The sequence below is a fragment of the Kryptolebias marmoratus genome, linkage group LG12 (genome assembly GCF_001649575.2).
Source record: "Kryptolebias marmoratus isolate JLee-2015 linkage group LG12, ASM164957v2, whole genome shotgun sequence".
NCBI classification, from domain to species: domain Eukaryota; kingdom Metazoa; phylum Chordata; class Actinopteri; order Cyprinodontiformes; family Rivulidae; genus Kryptolebias; species Kryptolebias marmoratus.
In genome coordinates, this window is record NC_051441.1 from 14,917,056 (window position 1) to 14,938,096 (window position 21,041).

General features: G+C 41.8%; 2 protein-coding genes across 4 annotated transcripts in view; one reads left to right on the forward strand and one right to left on the reverse strand.

Annotated features, from left to right (window-relative positions):
• clec16a (C-type lectin domain containing 16A) overlaps nucleotides 1-13,265 on the forward strand; it is a 37,180-nt gene extending 23,915 nt beyond the window's left edge. For all 3 annotated transcript variants that reach the window (XM_017416743.3, XM_017416745.3, XM_017416744.3), the window contains 5 exons: nucleotides 4,807-4,958; nucleotides 6,860-7,064; nucleotides 7,910-8,080; nucleotides 9,351-9,488; nucleotides 10,430-13,265. In XM_017416743.3, coding sequence (XP_017272232.1) covers nucleotides 4,807-4,958; nucleotides 6,860-7,064; nucleotides 7,910-8,080; nucleotides 9,351-9,488; nucleotides 10,430-10,968 — 1,205 coding nt within the window. In that variant the 3' untranslated portion in view covers nucleotides 10,969-13,265. The remainder of the gene's footprint in view (nucleotides 1-4,806; nucleotides 4,959-6,859; nucleotides 7,065-7,909; nucleotides 8,081-9,350; nucleotides 9,489-10,429) is intronic.
• Nucleotides 13,266-18,229: 4,964 nt separating this feature from the next.
• Nucleotides 18,230-20,344, reverse strand: socs1a (suppressor of cytokine signaling 1a). Its single transcript, XM_017416656.3, has 2 exons — nucleotides 19,977-20,344; nucleotides 18,230-19,075 (listed from the first exon to the last, which is right to left on the reverse strand). Exon 2 carries the CDS (start codon nucleotides 19,016-19,018, stop codon nucleotides 18,371-18,373), a length of 648 nt encoding a protein of 215 aa, XP_017272145.1. The 5' UTR covers nucleotides 19,019-19,075; nucleotides 19,977-20,344; the 3' UTR covers nucleotides 18,230-18,370.
• Between the last annotated feature and the right edge of the window lie 697 nt (nucleotides 20,345-21,041).

Here is a 21,041-nt window from a genome sequence, read left to right on the forward strand (position 1 = left end):
CTAAGACAGTCAGCTGAATTAGAATTAGTGTTGCTCCCTGACAACAAGTGCCAAATGAGCTGATCTTGTAGTTTACCTCAAGTCAGCTATACCACGTGTTTGTCAAACACCAGAATTCAGTCTCTCACAGATTTTTCTCACAGATTTTTTTTTTTTTCTCTACAACCCAGAAGGGTGAGCACAGGCTCCAGCAGACCCAGATACACGCTCATGCAAACATTACCAACCACAGCAACGCAGAGCTGAGCACATAGACACACACTCTGATAGGTTTTCTCTCACTGCGCACAGGTGTGTCGACGATTTGGAAACTTTACACGTGGTTAGCTCTGCAATGGATATCACAACTGCAACTGCACAATAATTTGAAGCCGAAAGTGTATGCTGCTCCATATACCGAGCATAGAACCATGGCACATTAATTAACATATTTATTTTTTTGCATGTGCATGCATTCATTTGCAATTATGTTTCTCCTGTATTATTATTTTAACAACAAAAGTGTGAATATACTACAGTTACAACCTCATCACACTCTTATGTAGTTTTGTAAAATCTGACAAACAGTGACAGTTTTAGGTGTCATTCTGAGGTTTGTTTTTTTGTTGTTGTTTTTTTAACCTTTCAGCTCTTTATCCATTTCTGATGTTAGCTATTCACCTGTGAAGACCTCAGCTTGGTAGATGACTGCTTTCCAGAGATTAATGAGTTGAATTTACTGTCAGTCAGTGCAGTAAAATGTGTGAAGTGATGTGCACTGAAGGTGCACTTTTGGTAATACCNCACACACACACACACACACACACTCACTCACTCACACGCTGCCGGTTGGCCTGTTCAGGCAAGAAACTTCCATTTAAAGAAAATCTCTTTGAATGGAGCAGTGGGAGGGCTGACATTGTGAACCAGACAAAGTGAAACATGAGCTTTGTCTGGTTCCTGTGCTGTTGAGAACAGTCACGCAGGAGGTAAAACGATTTAAGATGCACTGCGATATATGAAGTGCTTAAAAGCAACCGTCCAAAACTTCCCTTAAGAGCTCAAAATAATAATAAGTAAGTCACTTAAAATCATTTTTAAGATCAAATAATCATTTGCATAAGTCAACTCTCATTCATGTCACCATGTGACCCCAAACCGACTTCTTGACCTCTTATTGAGTATGCCGGAGCCTTTAACGTTGATGAGGTGAAGCAGCAGTAGAAGCTAGAAGCATACAAGCTCACGACCACCAGTCGTGTAGCAAATGCTGGTCATTACACCAGAAAGATCAACATTTTCCAATGTTTCCTAACAAAGTTTGGTACTCCGCTGACATTGTTTAGAATTGCTGGTCAGGGTTATAGTTTACTCCTGTTCACGGCCGTTCAAAACCTCATTTAAAAACACTGATACCAGAAAATCTGTTTGTACACAACATGCTGTCTGGAGATAAACTGTCTCCTTGATTCTGACAAACTGCCTTGAAGCTGTTTTTAGGAAACTGCTTTAGCACTGGAAGGACTTTGGTGGAGAAATCTTGCATGAAAATTAAAACATAAATGCTCTAATGAAAACTGCATTAGAAAAACTTCTCACGTCTCAACTTCTCACGTCTCAAGGAGGATGATGATGGAGGACTTTTTCAACTCAACAATGGAAAAAAAAACACTTATTGTTACTGTTGTCTGGGCAGTTCTGTATCCTGACTTCAGTCGCCTTTAGACTAAGTAATAAATATAGTAACCAAACTCAAAAAAATAAAAAGATTGAACTTCAGACAGTGAGCACACAAACCTGTGTTTTCAAAGGTGATTTTTAAAAATACATAATTGAGATTGCACAGTGGCATATTCAGTTTTTTGTTTATCAGTTGTGCTTTAATCTACTTTCAGAAGTAGATTTCACATAAATGTACTTCTGTGAAATGCGGACAGAGAAAACATCTTTGGATTCCGTGTTTTTATTTTACTCTGTACTGGTGCCCTGCACTATCTTTTACAAATGTAGATAGTTGTGGCCTTTAAATGTTATCATGTCATCTGTTGAGTCAGCTGCAGTTTCTGTTCTTTTTGGAAACCCGTCTGGTGAACAGTGATGTAAGCCTGTGGTCTGAGGGATGGAAAAAAGCAGTGACACAGCACTGTGCTTTGTCACCAATTTGATTTTAGGATCAACCTCTTGCTGTCAGTTTTCTCCATCAGGAAATCGTAATGTTCCAATATTCACCATTGACTAGACGTGGTGGAGCAGGTATCTACAAATAAAGTTTGTGTGTTCCCCCTCGCCAAATTCTCGTTGAAAGAAACAGGCAGATCTGGATATGACAACCTTTGAAGTATTTGTTGTATTACACTTCCTGTAATACAGAGTATGTCACTCAGAAAGATTGTAAACAATCTGTGTGGTATTTTCTGGGCTGCTTTCAACAGAAGTATGATTAAAAAAATACTTTCCACTCTTTCTTGTAAGCAAGGTGGTTAACTAAGAAAATGTTATTAGTAATAGTGAGTGGGGGAGTTTTTTTAAATTTTATTATTATTAACCCTCCAGCGTGGGCAGATTAAGACCTGCCACCTCCACCCACAAAGGTCTTTTTCTGACCATTAAGCCCCCACTGCCCACACTTCACCACATCATCCAATAACTGTTGAGTCATAGTGATTCCACATGTCTATCTGTAGGTCTTGCTGCTTTCGATATAAGAAAAATTTTGCCAAAATTTTAAAACTGGTGTCACATTGGGACATCTCTACTTGAAGGTTCTGCACTTTCCTTGGAGGAAAAAAGTTGTGTGGAGTTTACAAATTTAAAAAAGACCTAATAGTAATGAAATAACTTTTACACTTGCTCTGGAAATATAATTTCATTGTTTTTGTTTTCTTGTTGTTTTAAATCAGTTGAATAATAATAAACTATCCATCCATCTATCAAAACACCAATCAGGAATTTTAGTTTCTTACTTATGAAAATGTGCTTTTTAGTCAACTAGCTATGCAAAATTTGCATCATAACAATGAATGGATGTAACCCGTGGAGTCACATTTGGTTTTCTCACACTTCTGACAACTGTCCCCATTGTCTGCCTCAAACCCTGGCCGGTTCGGCAGGTGACAGTGAACAATACAAACTTGAACGTTGGCTGAAACCTTATTATAAAAACAGCTGATGTCACATCCCACTTGGAAACAGACTTTGTTTCACTTTGTGGCCCATAAAATCAACAAACCAACTGAGAAGCACCTTTTTTAATAGCTTCCTTCTTCCTGGAGGAGGGAGAATGTCTTTGTATGTATATGTGTGTGTGTGTATGTATATTCACACACACACACAACTACTTTCATAGTGACTTCATTGAAAGTTCTGTTGGAATGAAAATGCATTTCGTGGTTAAAAACATCACAGTTTTAATAATTCTGTATAAATTTGTTTGCTCAATGTTCCATGCTGTTGACTGAACCAGTTGAAACGACAGCGGGGGTGGTGTGGGTCTTTCCCATTTCATCAGGGAACCTAACCTGTCAAATTTCCCCTGATTACTTTGACCATTTGGTTATTAATGTCCCCTTGTCACCATCGAAAAGAAGACTGTTTTCCAACCAAAGGTACTTTTCATTGGTCTCTGCTTCAGTAGGTGGTGTTGAGGTCCTGGCAATCCCCTTTGATCTTTTAATTCGCCACTGAAGCACATCTGCTCCACAGCTCACTGATCTGAACGGCAGCACCAAACATATTAATACCAATAGGGGGCTGTTTCGACCAGAAAATACCTCCGCTTTACTCAAATAAGGAACTAATAAGTTTCCTGCGTATTGGTGACTGCTCAAAGTGTGATGGCAGAAAAGAAATTAAGGAAGTAAAAGCAATAAAACTGTGGGAAGGAAGCGGTTTGACAAGCTGCATGAGATCTCAGCCGTGGGTTGTAAGTCTGTTATTACTTGTTTACTCTTTGAGCCAGTCAGTGTGGGCGATATGTCAACCAACAGCAGCAGTGTCAGATCAGGTCGATAGGTTTAGCTTTGCTAAGCTGAATCTACTCATATGAGGCTTCATCATTACTTTATGTTCATTCCAGACACGTGGGAGCAAAGAGTTATCTCTGTTCTGTTAGAGGAGGCACATCTGATGGTGTATTTGGACAGAGTTGCAATGTCTTCTTATCTACCTTCAATACGGACACAGAATAAACACCAGTTTGTTAAAATCCATCACAGGCCAGGAAATATTCTGATCTCTAATAGTATTAAGATGCCAGATCCAGATTATGGGGTTATTGCTTTGTTTTTTGGGGGGAAGTAGCTGCTTTTGTTTCTTTTATTATAAGCGTTATAAATGTTCCCATGGGTTGTCTTTTGTTTTTGTTTTGTTTTCTCAAGAAAATGACACACTGGTCTGAAATGCATTGAATTTCGTTTGAGGCGTAAAAGAGAAGTGTTTCTTTTCTTTCTTTCTTTTTTGTTTTGTTTTGTTTTTTTAAGCTCTGTTGTCCGATCACATGAGTGTGTGTCTGTGTGTTGTTGTCTTTCTCAGGATAATGTGTGTTGAATAAAATGTAAATCAGTCCAAAACTAGAGGTTTAACCTATTTATTGTGGACTTTAAAAGACAGATATTCTTTTAACACTTGGAAATGTTGGTTATACGATGATATTTATTTGATATAAATAAATATGGTGTTCATTTTTTAAAATCCAAACATCTTTGCTTAGGACTGCAAAACCTTAAATAACCAGCATTATCTTTTATGAATTTATTATTTATCTTTGTCAGTTTGGGGTAGGAGATAGTGGAGCAGTACATTTAACTATGTGCTTGTCATCTTTTTCAGATAACAGTGATCTAATCGCCTGCATGGTGGTCAGTAAAGATGGCATCCAAGCCCAGAGGTTCCTCGCTGTTGATGTGTACCAGATGAGTCTGGTTGAACCAGAAACCAAACGTCTCGGATGGGGGGTTGTCAAGTTTGCTGGCCTTTTGCAAGTAAGTGAGAAGTGTTTTTTTTTTGTTTGTTCATTTGGTTTTTTTTTCCTTTGTATTTATGTTTTGCAGCATAAATAAAAAAATACCACCTTCATCTTGGGCTTGCCCTGGCTAGCTGTTAGTTCTTTAATCCAGTCAAAAATAAACTCTATTTCTCCAAAATTAGGTCATTCAAAGAGCTATCTACAACAAGTAAGATATTATTTGCTCGTAACCTCTCCACAGAACCTCACTTCAAGAGATCTGAATTTTCCCTTTAAAGTTTTTCTCGCGTGAAGTGCAGCTGAAGAGTCAGGAGTGGAGGGTAAAGCTAGGTTTATACTTGTCATATTGAAGAGATGAGTAAGAGTAGCCGATCACGCCGTCTCCGCCCCTGTGCACGTCGTGTCGCGGCATGTGGTCGTGCACCTCCCTATTTTTGTAACTTGGCACAGACTGTGCATTCCACGCTCTGTTCAAAATGGACAATTTATCTAAGGTGCTCTCGCTCTGTTGGCCTGTACCGGCATTTATATGATCCCGCTATGAGAGAGCACAGACATGATCAAATGGCTCAAAACTCGTGGAACGAGGTTACTGCTGCAGCCGATAAAAAGGAGTGTTTATAGACCACAGAGCGAAGAAATATTGGTCCTACGATGGGTGAATCGCAACCAATAAAATGATCCACTGTAGCCCTCAGCAGGTCATTTTGTTGCCAGTAAAAATACCATGAATGAGGCATTATTTTCTATTATGGAAGCATACAGTTCACTTCAAATTAAAATGTCATGTATGTACTCAACATTTCATTTGAAGCGAATAAATCAAAGAAAGTCAAACTGAATCCTTTCAGTTTAACCAACAGTTCTTCCTCCTGAATATGTGCAGTACTGCGAGCAGCCATGTTTGCTGTGTGACATTAACCGTTTGTTCTCTTTTTTTTTTTTTTTTGAACTATATTTCCACTGGTTATGTAGTGTACCTCCACCTGTCTTTTCAGAGAATACTGCACCAACGTAAGCGTCTCGTAGAAACGCCTACACCGCTGCTCGGGTTCAGTCAGCAGAGTCCTGCCTGACACTCTAACTGTAACTGAGCCTTAAAGATGGCAGAGTAAACTAATAAAGCAGAGGTTCTGCACAAACTAAACGAAGCAGAGGGGTAGATTTACATCTTTGTCACTTTTTAAACGTGATGAGAAGCTTTTGAACGTGTAACTTTTAAATAAGGGAGTGCTTTGGTTTTCAGTCCATAAATTATGCTTCAGATTTTTTAATGCTTTTATTTCTCCACACACCGACATGGATTTATTGATCTTCTGTTATTGCTCTTTGCTAAGCCCTCTGATAACTTATCTCCAACTGACATCATTGCTTAAACCCAAAACAACTTGTCTGCCTCTACATGTTTCCCATCTCACCTTACACTCCTGCTTCACATTTGTCCTTTCTGTTTATCATCATTTCTCTTCTAATTAATTCTTAGGATTTTTCTAGTCTGTGACATTTAAATTTTATTGGAAAGAGGCCATAAAAGAGCATAAAAGAATATTTTTCTTTGGATTATGACGAGTCAAAGCACCATTAGTGATAATAATAAGTGAATCAAAGTTGGCTTGGTTTTTACATCAGTGTAGGAATTTCAGTCATTTTAAACAGTGTGGTGTTGTCAAACTGCTATTGGAAAGGTTTTACTGCAATGAGCAGTTAGTATTTATAAAAGATAATACATTTTTTATTTAATGGAAGAATGTAAAAGGTCCCATTTATGCTTCTATTGATTAAAAAAAATGCTGTATTTAGCTTTAACCTTGTTTTGTCCTTTTATTTTCCAGCTACAACCCTTTTTTTGTTTTTACTTTATTGTCTTCCAGTTTGAATTCTTAACACTCACTGTTGCTTTTCTCTCTATTCCAAAAGGACATGCAGGTGTCTGGCATCGAGGATGACAGCAGAGCTTTGAACATTGTCATTCATAAACCCAGCTCCAATCCCCACGCCAAGCCCCTGCCCATCCTGCAGGCCAACTTCATCTTCGCCGACCACATCCGCTGCATCATCGCCAAGCAGAGACTGGCCAAAGGTCGCATCCAGGCCCGACGCATGAAGATGCAGAGGATCGCAGGTAAGGAAGACCGAACCGCAGAGAGAAATTACCGTCTTTGCGCAAATGGAGTGGCTGAAAGCTTCTGTGAATGTAATCAGTACAGTGGGTTTACCAGGAAAAAAAAAAAAAACTACCAGTAAATGAAATTCCCTTTAACTGTGCATCAGCAGGCTTCACAGAATCCCAGTCGTCTTGGATTCAATGTATCCATGATATCAAATGGAACTCAACTTGGTTATTTATTAAATTTGGCACAAATCAAAGTTAATTTCTTAGGAACATTTTGTCTCATTCCCCTAAATAAGATGTTTTTACCAGAAAATGTCTTTCTGCTAATTCCAAAAAGTGACTTCCTTATTTTTTCATCACTAATCTCCCCCCTCGGTTTTTCCTGGACTTCCATCATCAGTGATAATTATCAGTGGTGTTGAAGAATCAGAAACAAAGATCTGTCCTTCTTCGATCTCTGTGAGGTGCTTTAAAATATCTTGTTCTGGAGCCTAAATCCTGAATCTGCTGTGAAAACAAACCAGAAAATGTGGCCAAAGTTTGCCTGCACTCTAAAACTGAGGACTTTACCCATCAATAGTTTGCACTTCCTCTCAGCATGGTTTAATTCTTCAGAAATACAGAAAAGCCGGTCTCGCCGCTTCAGCAAATAGCGGAGGATGTGACCCCCTGCCAAAAAACCCACTGAATTCACAGAACGGCTTTAAATTTTTTTTTCCTTCTAAACATTAAAGCACAATCACTTCATGCCAATTGTAAATCTAATTGCAAATAAAACCAGTGAAGTTACGTTTTTCTCAGTTAGAATAGTTTTTGCAGCCTCAGATTTTTACGCTTCCATCTTGCATGTACAGCTCTGTTGGACCTGCCAGTGCAGCCCAGTGCAACCGAGGTGTTGGGTTTCGGTCAGACGGCCAACGCATCTCCCAGCGGTCTGCCTTTCCGGTTCTACGAGCAGTCGAGACGGGCGCCCAACGACCCCACGGCAAACAGATCTGTGTTTGCTTCTGTCGACAAAGTACCAGGTGACAAACAGAGAAACGTACTGCTTTCACCTTCTCGTAGTTTCAGAATTGATCCTGGCGCTAAGATCGTAAAAGAAAATGACTGAAATCCCTCCGTTTGTATGTAAGAACACCAAATAATTGTCCTGGCTATCAAACCAACTGGTGATCTTATCAGATTAGTGGAAACAAATCTGTGAGTTGATCTTTAGCGTCAAAGTGCAACAGTGACAATCTTGTTCCTTTCTGCAGCCGAGGCTTTTGTGTAGAAATGCATCACCTCAGATTACAGCTGAAAAGTCCCCTGTTTTCTTTCATTTTCTAAAAAATCAAGCATTACAGGTATTGTTTAGTTTGCAACTTCACATATTTTATCCTGTTGTTGTCGGATTAGTTTAGTTTATTTGTTTGTTTTGGTTTTTACTCAAACTACAAGTCATAGAATATATATAGGGATTTGTTTTTGGTGTCAATAACTAAAGTGTATTTTTTGTGAATATTTTAAAAGATATAATATATAAAAAAAAGTTCATGTAATTTTAGTTCTTATAACCATTTGAGGTAGTTTTCCATTTTATGTTTTGTAATTTGCAGTGCCGTGGTCGTTCATAGTCCTTAGGATTATGGTTGTTGGTTCTTTTTCAGCTCCTGCTTCAGAGCAGGCACTGTCTTGCCTCAGCAGGGACTCTGAGTAGGGACTTCTGTGATTTTTAGAAGATGTGATAGGTCCACACATAGACATGTGTTAATTGGCTGAGTAAATTGAACAGTTTTTTAACTATTAAATCTGTATTTGCATCAATAAAGTAGAAGATGCTTCACTGTTGTAGTTGTCTGCTATGATCAGCACAAAATAAGCTGATCTGTTGTGCGAGTCTTGGCTCTTATACGTCCTCCTTCTGAGGTTTTGTAGTTCTCTTCAAACTCTGCTGTAAAAATTAAACCAAAGACTTACGACACCACTCCACTCATGGAGTCCTCCATTATTGTTGGTATTGAATGTGACGTACATGAGTGACGTGGGCGCACTGACTGTTGGATAAGGTCACATTGTTCTGCTGACAGAGCAAAAGAAAACACAGGTTCTTATAAATGCTCCCCAGTGGAACCAACAGTTCTCGAATCCTTCAGAGTGTCCTTCAAACCATTTTATCCAAAAGCACCTGACTTAATCTTGTCAGTAGTTTTGTTTTTTTCAGTTCAGTGTTCCTTCCTTCGTCTCAGGAAGTGAAAGAACATGCTAGCAGCGATAGCACATCTGATCCGAATGTCTTTGTTTACATGTCGGCAGGATTCGCAGTGGCCCACTGTGTGCCACAGCACAGCCCCTCGCCCCTCTCCTCCCCTTCACCTCCCTCCAGCGGGAGTGGAAGCACAGGAAGATGTGACTCTGTTACTGCGAGCACCATTTCAGTTCAGAGCCCTACAGGTAACACACACACACACACACACACTGAAAGCTGAACTAATGGTTTGCACATTGTCAGTTTAATGTACGCCAACAATTTTCGAAAAGCAGATTTCACATCATGATAAGATTTCTGTTAGCGCTAACTTACAGCGCGAGAGCGTATTTGAGCGTGAATTCGAATACGTACGTTCTTTACCCGTTGTTGAGTGTCGGGTGTTTCTTTGGTGCTCATATACAAACCACCAGAACCACAAAAGTTTGCAGTGGTGTTTCACAGCTGAAACATTCCTGTCATGGCATCATATAGGTGCCTATATGTGGTTTATGTGAGAATATAAGTGAAGCCATTGTGCCATTCAGAGCACTCATCATGCTGGTTACACAACACATAACGTCAACCTGTACAGGATAACAGAATGCAGATTTGTTTTGTTTCTATCCTGGTTTTTAGAGTTATTTTCAGTTATTGAGAAATGACTGATTTTGTATCGTTAATAATTTCATGATGGTTGAAAGGGTTATACTTATTTTTGTTGGAAATGTTGTGACAGAAACATTAAATGAGACAGAATGAATTTCATAAATTTAATATCAAAATGTTGAGCTGGAAGTTTAATGGAATTTAAGCCAAATCTTGGCGGTAGTGGGAAAAAAAGCAGAATGAATCTGCCCTAACGCTGAGAGTGAAAGGTTTTATACCACCACAGTGCGTATCAGAAACACTTCCCACACAAGGGTGCCAGTTTATGTCCCAGCTGAAGAGCTGCGTCAGTGGGAAGAGCAGCTGGACCTGCCATCACAATGTGAACTGTGATGAAACACGTCACCAGATCTTTCTTCTTTTTTTTTCCCATTGAAGTGTACTCAGTTTGATGAGAGCGAGTGCATCTGCTCAGATTTCTGTTTTCGCCACATAAAGCCCTCCTTATTTTCTCCGTCGGTGTTCTACCTGCCTGCAGATGATGCTGCGTTTCTGGAGCGCACCCCGTCCTCGTCTTCAGGTGGAGAAGGTGAAGGAGGGGCTGGGGACGTAATGCGAGTGTCCTGGGCTCCCTCGACCCCGGCCCCAGCTCCGGCGCTGGCACCGAGCCTCACGCCGGCCTCCCAGCCCACCATCTCCCTCCTCACGGACAGCAGCGCGGACACCCTGAGCGTGGAGTCGCTCACGCTGCTGCCTCCTGCCGACTCGCCCCATCTTCACCCCCTCCCTCACTCCCTTCAAAGACCGAATGCCGCCATCGCGGAGGAGGAGGAGGAGGGTTTAAGAAAACGAGAAGAGGAGGAGGGTTCTCCAATGGATGAGACAGATACGACAGTAAAAGATGAAACCACTGAAACCACCGAGTTGGTCACACCCACTGATGAAGCTTCGGAGGGGGCAGACAAGCCAGAAGGTGAGGATGCTCTTGTAGACAGTGTGACGGCGATAGAGTCCTCGGAGAAGAGCGAAGACGCAGGGATACATACTGAAACACCTGAGTCACCGGAGCTGGATTAAAGAACCTGCACAAAATGATTTAATTCACACACACACGCACACTCACGGAGTGCAGTTCAGTGTGATGGGTAGACTGCTCAGCTGCTGTATATTTTCATAGGTAGAGTTTGTCTGAAGGCATCTCATCATTTTGTGTTTGTACATGAAGGAAGTCACTTTCTACTCAACAAAGGACCGATTCCGGTCAAACAGCAGCAGAACTCAAAGCACATTGTGTTTTCTGAGCACTTCGGTGTGTCGAGACGTGTTTGGATCACGCACACGTCAACCAGCAAAGACTTCTACTCGTCTCGATTGTGTATAAGCTCCAACACGCGCGCACACCTGTCCGCCACATGCTAATGCTGCAGCTGTTCCCACTTTTATTTCTGTTCACACAAATGTGCTCACTACTATGTTCAAACAAACATGATGCACAGAGAACGATAACTTGCACTTGCCTTTTCACTGTTGCATGTCTCATCTATCAACAGTTGCTGTCACTGGTTTCCCACGTGTTCCTTTGTTTCCGATCCTAATATAGTTTGGGGTTTTTTTTCCCCATCCACATGGAAAAATCATCTTCAGTTTCTCGTTAATCAACTTAAGCATTCTGATCTAATTTATTGTTATGTCCGACTCTTCCACCGCTGCAAAACTTTTGAATTAAGTGATCTGAAACACATAAGGATGTTTGTGAATGCAGCTCTGTAAGTGCGAGGGGTGTGTCATGTTTAATTATGCAACAGCAACCGCAAAAACTTTGACCTGGTTGGCTTTTTTTTTTTTTTTTTCATCACTGGCTTTCATTCCAACGTCGTAACTCAAAGCTACACCCAGAATCTGCTCATTCATAAAGGTGAGACAACGATTGTAAGCGTTACTAACAAGATGAATGAACGATCAGAGTTGAACAGCAGCTGCTGCAGAAGTGGCACGATCCTCACGTTCAGTCTCCTCAGTTCATTAATGCTTTCACTCTGTAACTACGCAGGTTACTAAGTGAGCCGCTAAAAATAGTTTGTAACAGCAAACATAAATAATTTAGTTCTATAATTTCCTTCTTGTTATATGTGGGAGTGCATTCAAAAATAAATATATTCACCATCAGAATGAAGTTATTTTTTGAGCGTGACGAGCGCTACGCTGAGGGATTCAAACAATTAAGGGCTCTTACCATCCAGGTCCACTGTTCCCTGAAGTGGTAACCCACGGTGGGGGGAGAGTTTGAGCTAAAACCTGAAATTCCTGGATGAACTTTTCAAGAAAGTTTAAACCAAATAAATGTTCAGCAGCTAAACGCTAACCTGACCCTCCTGCTTTAATTCGATGAAGGCGGCGTTTCTACTGCAGTAACGTTACGAAGCTAACAGGAGAGACGAATGTCATGCAGAACTTTTCTCTCCGTACAGCGGCGCGTGATTCATTCACAACTTCTGTGCGTTTAAGGAGCAAAGCATGCTCGGATTCCTCAGAGCTCCCTGATCGTTTTGAATCCTTTAATTGATATCCTGCCCTTTACCAGCTGCCCTACGCGGCGCCCACTTTTAACTTTCCCCACGCAATCAGAACATGGTCTTAATTCTCTTTCACGCTTACTTTCTGACTCTTCTCAGTCCTCAACAAGTTTGAGAAACTCAGAGCAATACTCTCTTTTATGAGTCTGTCGAGATTTTCCACCTCGCTACTGTAAATAACAGCGGAATGATAGTGATGAACACTGACGTGCTGAAGAGGCTTTTGTTTGGCACGGTTTTCGGACTGATCAGAGGTTTTGTTAGGAAAATGTCACAATGTTCCTGCAGCCACTGGAAACTACCAAAACAAGCCACGAGCCTCCATTATTATCTGATTGTAGTGTGTGTGTGTGTAAAATGTTTGTATGCACTGTAAATGCTGTGTGCTTTTAAACTTGTAAGTATTGTTAATGAACTAAAACAGAGGAATAAAGAGAGAACTGCAATAAATTATTCTACCTAAAGGTCGCAACGCAGTCGTGTTTTGTGAGCCTGGCGTGTGCACGGCCTCCTCCACCTGCCTGTGTACAACACAGCCCTGCAACACGTCTGAACAATATTTTTTTGCTTTTGTGAGAGCGTCTGTTTGAGGGCTCGGATCTTGACGTGGTTTCTACCTGTTTGTGGCGGCTGCTAGGGCCCCGATGTCATCTTGTGGTCTGTACGTGTTACTTTTATCGCGGTTCCTCTCTTCACGGAAGTCTGGTTGTGTGTGCGTAAACGTAAATAGATTCCTGGTATTGAAGCGATACTGTGTGTGTATGTGTGTGTCTTTGTACTAAACTACACTCATAGCATTAATTGAAGTTTTGGTTTTTTTTTCACTGCAGAGATCCCATACAGATTTGACCTTTTTTTTTTTGTGCACTTGTGCTTTTGAAGCCGTCTTGTTCGTCATCATCTCTGCATGTTGCAGCTCTGGAAGATGAAACTGTTTTCACTATGGAGCTAAGGTCATAAGTACATTTAAATTGAAATTGCATTCGAGTACAAATGTCAGTGTACAAAAGTGTATTTATTGTAATAAGTTGGCACATAAACTTAATTTAGAACTAACATTTTGTATCAACAATCCTTAACTTGAGCTTGCTAAAAAAGCTTAGCTTGACTGATCACAAAATGTTAAAGATACTTAAAAAAAACATTTTAGTCTTCATCAGATAGCTAGCATTCATTTAGAGCTTGCTTGTTTCTATCATAACACATTAGCTAACTAAACTAAGCATCTTTTTTATCTTTAAACTTCACAAAGTACCTTTTAAAATAGTTGCAGCTATAAGCTATAGACTCTTTATAAGAAACACCTTGTGTCATAATTATATATAAGTATATTAAAATATCAGTCTTGTGCTACTATAGTCATTTTTACACTATTGGAGCGTTAGTAAGCAGACTCTCATCTTCCTGTTTCCACCCACCTTTTGGATTAGTGTTTGTGGTGAGCCAAGGAGTTAAGAGTAGTAGTGCTATTTTTTTTTCCCTTTCAAGTCAGTCTAGACCACACCTGGACAAATGAAGGCCTGAGGGCCAGAAGTAGCCCTCGAGACATCCATCCCTCGACACAGGCCTGTTTCACGGCAGACATTTTGACTTGGGGAAAGCGCAGGTGGATTACAGCGACTTTGTCCTTATGTTTATATTTGTTTTAAGACTCCTCTGGCAACCATTTAAAAGGGGGGGAAAAAACACTAGCAACAAATCTAGCAACTTTTTCTGGTGATATAGGAGATTTGAAGACTGACATGGAAACAGGTATTGTCCTTTCCAGCGAGCAGGTGCTGCCATGGCGCCCTTCCCTTGTCCCAAAGGGCTCACAGGCACCCCGGTTCTCCTGCAGCGCCTCGCCCTCCAGTCAGGAGATAATCACTCCTAACGTATCCAGGCTGCTAATGAATCACACAAAGCCTTGACTGACTCATTACTCAGCTCATGATGGGATGTAAATGTAAAGTTTTCTGTCTACAATAAATCACTGCACTACTGGGGATACTTTTATAGTTCCCAAGCCCGGATGAAGGAGGAGCATTCAAACTGTGACATTAAATACAACAAGAATCAACAGAAGAGAGTTCCTTTTGTAGTTCTAAACATATTCAGGCTGTTTTTTTACTGACTTCGTCTCCCCTGTTATTGCTCTCAGGTCAGTTTTGGAAATGAGGTGATGTCATTCAGTGACTTTTAGGACGGCCAATAGCTACTTTTCTTACTGAGGAGTTGACAAGGGTGTATTAATGAGCGATGTCTTCACCTTCTACTGCCGTGCATGCTTGGTTGTTCTGTAAAAATGCTAACTAGCAGAAATGCATCTTAAACGGTGAAGACGCCTACAGTTTCTCAACTATTTCGAGCCAAAATGTCTGCCGTGAAACAGGCCTATCATGCACAAAAATAAATCGACTCCTAGGAAAGCTAAAACTATTTTTACCAGTTTTCTAAAGAAAATGCAGCAAATGTTAGCTTCATGTAAAGCACAAAAACACAATCCTGTGTCTATATTTGCAGATGATGTGATGATGTATGTAGGCGGCATGCTGTGCACATGTCTCAGTTCGGTTCAACAGGTTCAAATGGCTGCCTGGGGAAAAAAGAAATACTACCCACCTTCAGTCTAGGCCATTAATATTGTGTAATAAAGATAATACTGTTAAGCATATTGTAAATAGAGCAATTTATGACCAATTTATGGGGAAAGTTAATCATTTTTGGAGTCTTGAGCTAGCAGCTAGTAGAAAAACAAGCTTAGATGAGGTTTTATGGAGAAACTCTGCATCACTGTTACAAATATATATCTAAAGAGAGAGAGAGAAACTGCTTGGCCTTTACTGAAAGAGATAAAACAGTTTGATGCATCCTGTTGTATTCTTTTTTTGACTTGACTGACTTGTGATGCGGCACTCACCCCACATTTGGCAAGTCATTGTGAAACCTCACTCCTCTTATCCTAAATGGTTAATGTTTCCTGTAAATCTACAGTGATCGTGCTGTGAATTCTGAGATATCGCCTTCTAACAAGAACTGAAGAAAACGAGGGAAGCAGATGACTAAGGAATCTTCAAGGAATTAATTTTTTTTTTCTCTCTTTCTCCATCGTTTCTCAATAAGCAAAAAAACATGGCATGAGCGAGCAAGCATTGCTGGTGCCAGATAGGCCAACGGAGCTGATAAACTTCATTTCGGAAGTGATCGCGTTTTTGTATCTTTTTTTTTTTGTTTTTGTTTTCTTTTAGGATCCGTTCTATCGAAAATCCGAATTTAGACATTTGCTTATCTTCTGTGAAATGTCAAAGAGCATCGATATTTCCTCTCGCGCCGCCGTCGGTTTCCGTACAAGCGCGTCAAAGACCAGAAAACTCCAAGCCAAGGATTCGGCAGAAAGCAGCTGATAAGCAGCGCCGTCACACAACACCTCACTTCACTTTTCACTTCTTAAAATAGTCGGGAATGTCCTGAAAACAGAAGGGCTGAGTGAAACTGATACAAATGAATGAATGATTCACTCGTTACCAGGTCTACGTGAACTCGCACCTAAATATCATTTTGTGTTTGATTTCTTTCTTTTTTTTTTTTTGGTTTGTTTCTAAGCTGAAAAAAAGGTGTCAATTGATGTGAACTTCCAGCGTTAGTCACTGTATATTAATCACCGATTCGTGTGCCATGCCTTTTCACACATTCCTTAGGATGAAAAAATTATATCTTCGAACTACTCAGACTTTACTTGAAATAAATTGTGAGCGCAGTATTCGGTATGACTCACCTACGTGTTTGGCAACAGTCTAAAGAGTCTAAAGAAATCCCCTTAAGGTCACAAAGCCTTATGGTAAAATCTGGTTTTGGCGTCGGCGGTCTGGTTAGGTAATGAGTGACATACTAGTAGCTAGGCAAGGTTAACGTTTCAGATGAGAAATGAAGTTTACGTCACACGGGGTGACAAAAGTAACACATTCTCACAAGTGTCACGGCTCTGAAAAGGACACATTTAAAGTTAAAGCTCAATGCGAGTTGACGGTTAAACTAAATTGGGCCGTACAGGAACAGTTTGACCTATCAGACGCTGTCACTACGCCTACTACTAGCCCGCTTTTAGCTCGAGTGTAAAACAATAGACACTGAAAGTGATGGTTGTGTGAAGGACCTCGGTTCGGAGGAAACAAAGGTTTAATTGTGACTGGACTGGCGAGCCGTCTGCGTAGCGACAAAATGCTTTAAAGATTAGTCACTTTTAGAGAACTCAGAATCCCTTCAGAGTAAAAACTTTTTTTTTTTTTTTAAAGTTCATACAGCAGGTGACCCTGTCCACTGTTGTTCATAGGAGATATAAACTTTCTGTGTATTAACTGGAGTCTCTCAGGCTGAACTGATAAATGTTCTTTTGAGTAAACCTTTAAAATCGCAGCCCTGATGGGATAACCCGTCCCGGGAAAGCGGTTTCACAGGATCCTTTAGCTGGGATCTGCTTCAAAGTGGGCTCGAAACAAAGCGCACCGGGCAAGACCTTGGTCAAACACCCTTCCGAAAGCTTCGAGTGAGTCATTGACGGCATTGGAAGCTGTCGCCGTTTAAAGAGTCGCTTCACGTGTCCCCTCATGTCTCCACAAAGTTTCAGTTCAGGTCGGTCTGCTCGTACAATTCGGAGAGTCTCTGTACTTTAGAAACTCTAAAATTCAGTCTAACCTCGGCATGTCTATGTCTGTCTAACCAATAACCCCCCAAAATTTCCCACTTCCTCGTGAGGAAACTTCTAATCTGCTTTTGGTCCACAGGAGAGTGAAAGTGCTACACACACACACACACACACACACATTTATACAATCATACACTTCATTGTGTGTCACCTCTCCCCCTAGTTCTGGTAAGTGTATTTATATACGCCCAACACTTCATTTACTACCAAAGTAACCCCACCCACCAGTCACTTTTGCCCTACAGAGATGACTCATTGCGTTGATGATACTGTACACTACCTTCCACACTTCCTGTCTGACTGTCTACCTTACAATCTGTGAAATGGCTTCAACGAGGATCGCAAGTGTTTGTCCTTCCTCCTCACCCCGGCAAAGCCCCCCCCATCACAACACACGCAGGAGCACAAAACAAAAACCCACAATCAGCTAAGCAGAAACACAAAAATCAAAGGTAATTTTTTTTATTAAAAATATCACAAAAGTAAATTAAAAAAAAAAAAAAAAATATATATATATATATATATATAAGTATTTCAAAAAATAATTCTATTCTGTTCTGTACCGACGGTTAAATAAGTGGTGAGTCACCTTTGCAGACACAGTACAGTACATGTGAATATCGTGATGAGGACCAGCAGACATTTCCTGCTTTGCAAAGCCGACACACAGGTTTCAACGAGCGAGGGATCCGAGTCTTGGGTGCTGACAAACATTCAGGTGTCATGTAAACGTTCAACATTAGAGTATTGAAGTCTGCTACGAAAGTGAATTTCCCCGCCGCCTCCGCTCGTTTCAACCGTACCCTCCGCCACGACTTTAAACTCTTAGCGGCCCGTCCTTTCAACGTCCGTCCACAGCAGTCCTCTGTCTCTGTAACTGCCCCGCTGGACGTGTAGTTTCCTTTTAATGCAGCGCTTTTCAACTTTTTGTACTTCCTCAACGCCAGGGGACGCCCTGTCCATGTGCAGCTGGGAGCGGAGTCTCTAGAGGTAGTCGGTGTTGAAATGTTACGGAGGAACATTGTCCAACTGGGAGCTGCCCGTGTTTGACTTTGGTTCGAACGTCTCTTTGGAGCTCCTTTTATCTGTAACCATGACGATGCAGTCTCTGCTTCCAGTCTGTGATGGAAGGGCGTTAATAGCCCCTCTGGTGTACTGTTACTTGGTAAAAACTGCCACTTTGAAGTGAAAAACAAGACGATCAGAAGTTTGCGTGGCAGGCTGCTCATAGTTTGTAAGGGAACTCCAACAGGAAATCTTGGACCACATGTGTGACCGGCAGCTCTGCAATCTTGCTCTTTTCGCTGCACAGCCCCACGATGTGCCTCCTGCACAGCTCCTGCAGCGTTGGCTCCCATTTCCTGTACGGGACTCTCAGGCTCTTCTTCGGCGAGTTGACGTAATGCTCCAGGAGAGCGAAGAGCGTCGGGAAGCAGCGCTCGTTGCCCGCCAGCGAGAACTTCTGCCGCTTGTAGTCGATGCGCACGCTGACCGGCCCGCCTTTGGCGTGGTAGGACAGCGTGAAGAAGACGTCCTTCTGCCGGCTGTCGCGGATGAGGAAGCTGCCCAGCGGGGCGTCCTTCAGCATGCGGTGGGCGTCCTCCACGCCCAGGGGCCCCCAGTAGAAGCCACTGCGCTCGAGCTTGGTGGCGGTCTCGGTGATGATGTCGCAGTCCTCCTTGGAGGTGAACGTCGGGAAGTGGGTCAGATACACGGAGCAGGCAGAGCCGGATCTCAGGTTCGGGTTGGACTGACGCTGGTGCTGCTCGGACTGCGTCCGGGTCGGCGACGGCGGGGTCAAGGAAGACGGCGGCGACGAGGAGCTTGACAAGGGGATCTTGTCATGACCTTTCACTGTGCTGTTGGCTACCATCCTACAGTGGAGAGAGGCCCCAAGCCCTCTCCCATCTCTACCCACCGCACTGACATCCTGAAGGAAAGAAGAAACCAGGCGTTATTCCTTGTGACGTCGACAACAACCTGAACTAAACTCATCATTTGAAGGGGAGCCGCACAGAGACAGAGCGCTCGTTTATCAGTGTTGGTGTCTGACCCTGGGATAGAAATGTTATCTACTTTCCACAGAGCGGAGCTGTTCTTCAAATGACTGGAATTTGTGGTTTGGCTGGTAAACCCACATCCAATTTACTGTATGCTGTCTCAAGCCACACACACACACACAAGCCTATAGCAGTGTTCTCTTCTTCGTCTCTGCTTGATATGTAAAATGTTCATCTATGTAATATCAAGCTAAAATCTTTGGTTGTAAGCTAACAATCTAGCCACAGAATCTCTGAACGTTGCAACCTACAATTCAACTCTATTCAAGAGAGTTAGAGAGAATTATTTATATATATGAGATACTGATCAGTAAAGGAAAGGCAAAACCCTGAGAGTTTGTCAGAATCTAATGGTTAAGATAAGCCGATAAGCTTCTTGCCAAGGATGAGGTTTCTTCAAAAAAGAAAAAAAAAAAAGAAACGCTGACAGGTTTTATGTATACTGAGGACTGCTAAAACGCTTGTGATACAAGTTCAGGGGGAAAAAATTGTGTAAACTTCCATGAAAATCTAATGATTAACAGATGGGGGGGAGCGTTTCATAGGAGAGACAGTGTTTAGGACTTAATGTTTTTAAACAAAATGCAACTGATCCCCACATTATTGCTTACAGAGTTTGCAGACTTCAGTCAGGTGTCAGGATACAACAATTCAAGAAATGTTTAAATATAAGACTTTAAGTAGCTCAGACAGCTCCAGGCATGGTTTGGTCCAAAAACCACATAGGAAAATGGACTTTGCTGTAGTTACAGAATGGAAAACAAATCTCACCGTTTTGCTCTAATGACAGCAGCCGATCACGGATTCCTTGATGTCTTTTTTTTTCTTATTATGATTTAATCCCAAAATGTCCCAGTGATGCCTTCTTAGCTGTGGAGGCCGAGGCAGATATCCTGCATGGAAAAAGCGTGACGCAGCGCCGGCTGGACGGACCACTCTTCGTCTGGAGGCTTGAAATAAATAAGCGAGAGGAAAAAAATAAACCCTCCAGAGTGTGTCAGACTGCGAGGCCCCCCCGGCCGGTCCCTGAGCGTCCTCTCCCGTGTGTGAGTGCTGGGAAACTCTGTTTACTGGCTTTTATAGGTCGCAGGGCTGCGGCTCCTCCTGCTGCTGCGCTCCTCGCAGTGTTTAGCGGTAGCCGGGCAGTTTCTCTGAAACAGAACCGAAAGTGAAACTCGGCTCGTCTGTTTCTGCTCGTCTTTGAACTGCTGGAGGATTCAAGAAAGCCGCAGAAGCCACATGACAATGGGGCGTTTACAGAAAGACAGGTGACAGGTTCGTGTAACTCGCGGAACTTTTTTTTTTTTTTTTTTTTTCGTCAAATCCTCCCTGAGGCTGAATGAATTCTTTTTTATTATTATTATTATTATTTGGTTTTGTCAAGATTTTTTTTTTTTTGCATGAATAGAAAACTGCTTTCTTCTCCTTCTTTCCCCTCCACCGCTTTTAAAAAAATAAACACCTAAAAGTCTGTTTTGAAGTGGGGTTGCTGAGGTTGTGAGCGATAATTATCTCACCTGCTGCAGATAGCTCGTCCAACTACTCCCAGTCTGGAGGGGACGCGCTCAAAATGCCCACTCGGTCGGCCGTTTTGTGTCGGAGTGCCCTAGAAAGTCAGCAGTGCCGTGAAAGCGGCGCATGGATGTCAAAAATATTATTGTTTTCATCACGCTCTTTTTTTTTTTTTTTTAAATCCCCAAAGGTGCCTGGGGAGTAGCTGGGAGGGAGGCTAAAAGGGCCCCACAGTAGTGCTAATGAGGACGGAGGCAGATGCAGTGCCTCGTCTCCCCCACCCAAATTTTGTGTCAATCTGGAGATTCTAACCTGCAACCTCCC

Coding starts and splice junctions, on each gene's coding strand:
- socs1a (XM_017416656.3), bottom strand. CDS start 19,018: ATGGTAGCCAACAGCACAGTGAAAGGTCATGACAAGATCCCCTTGTCA.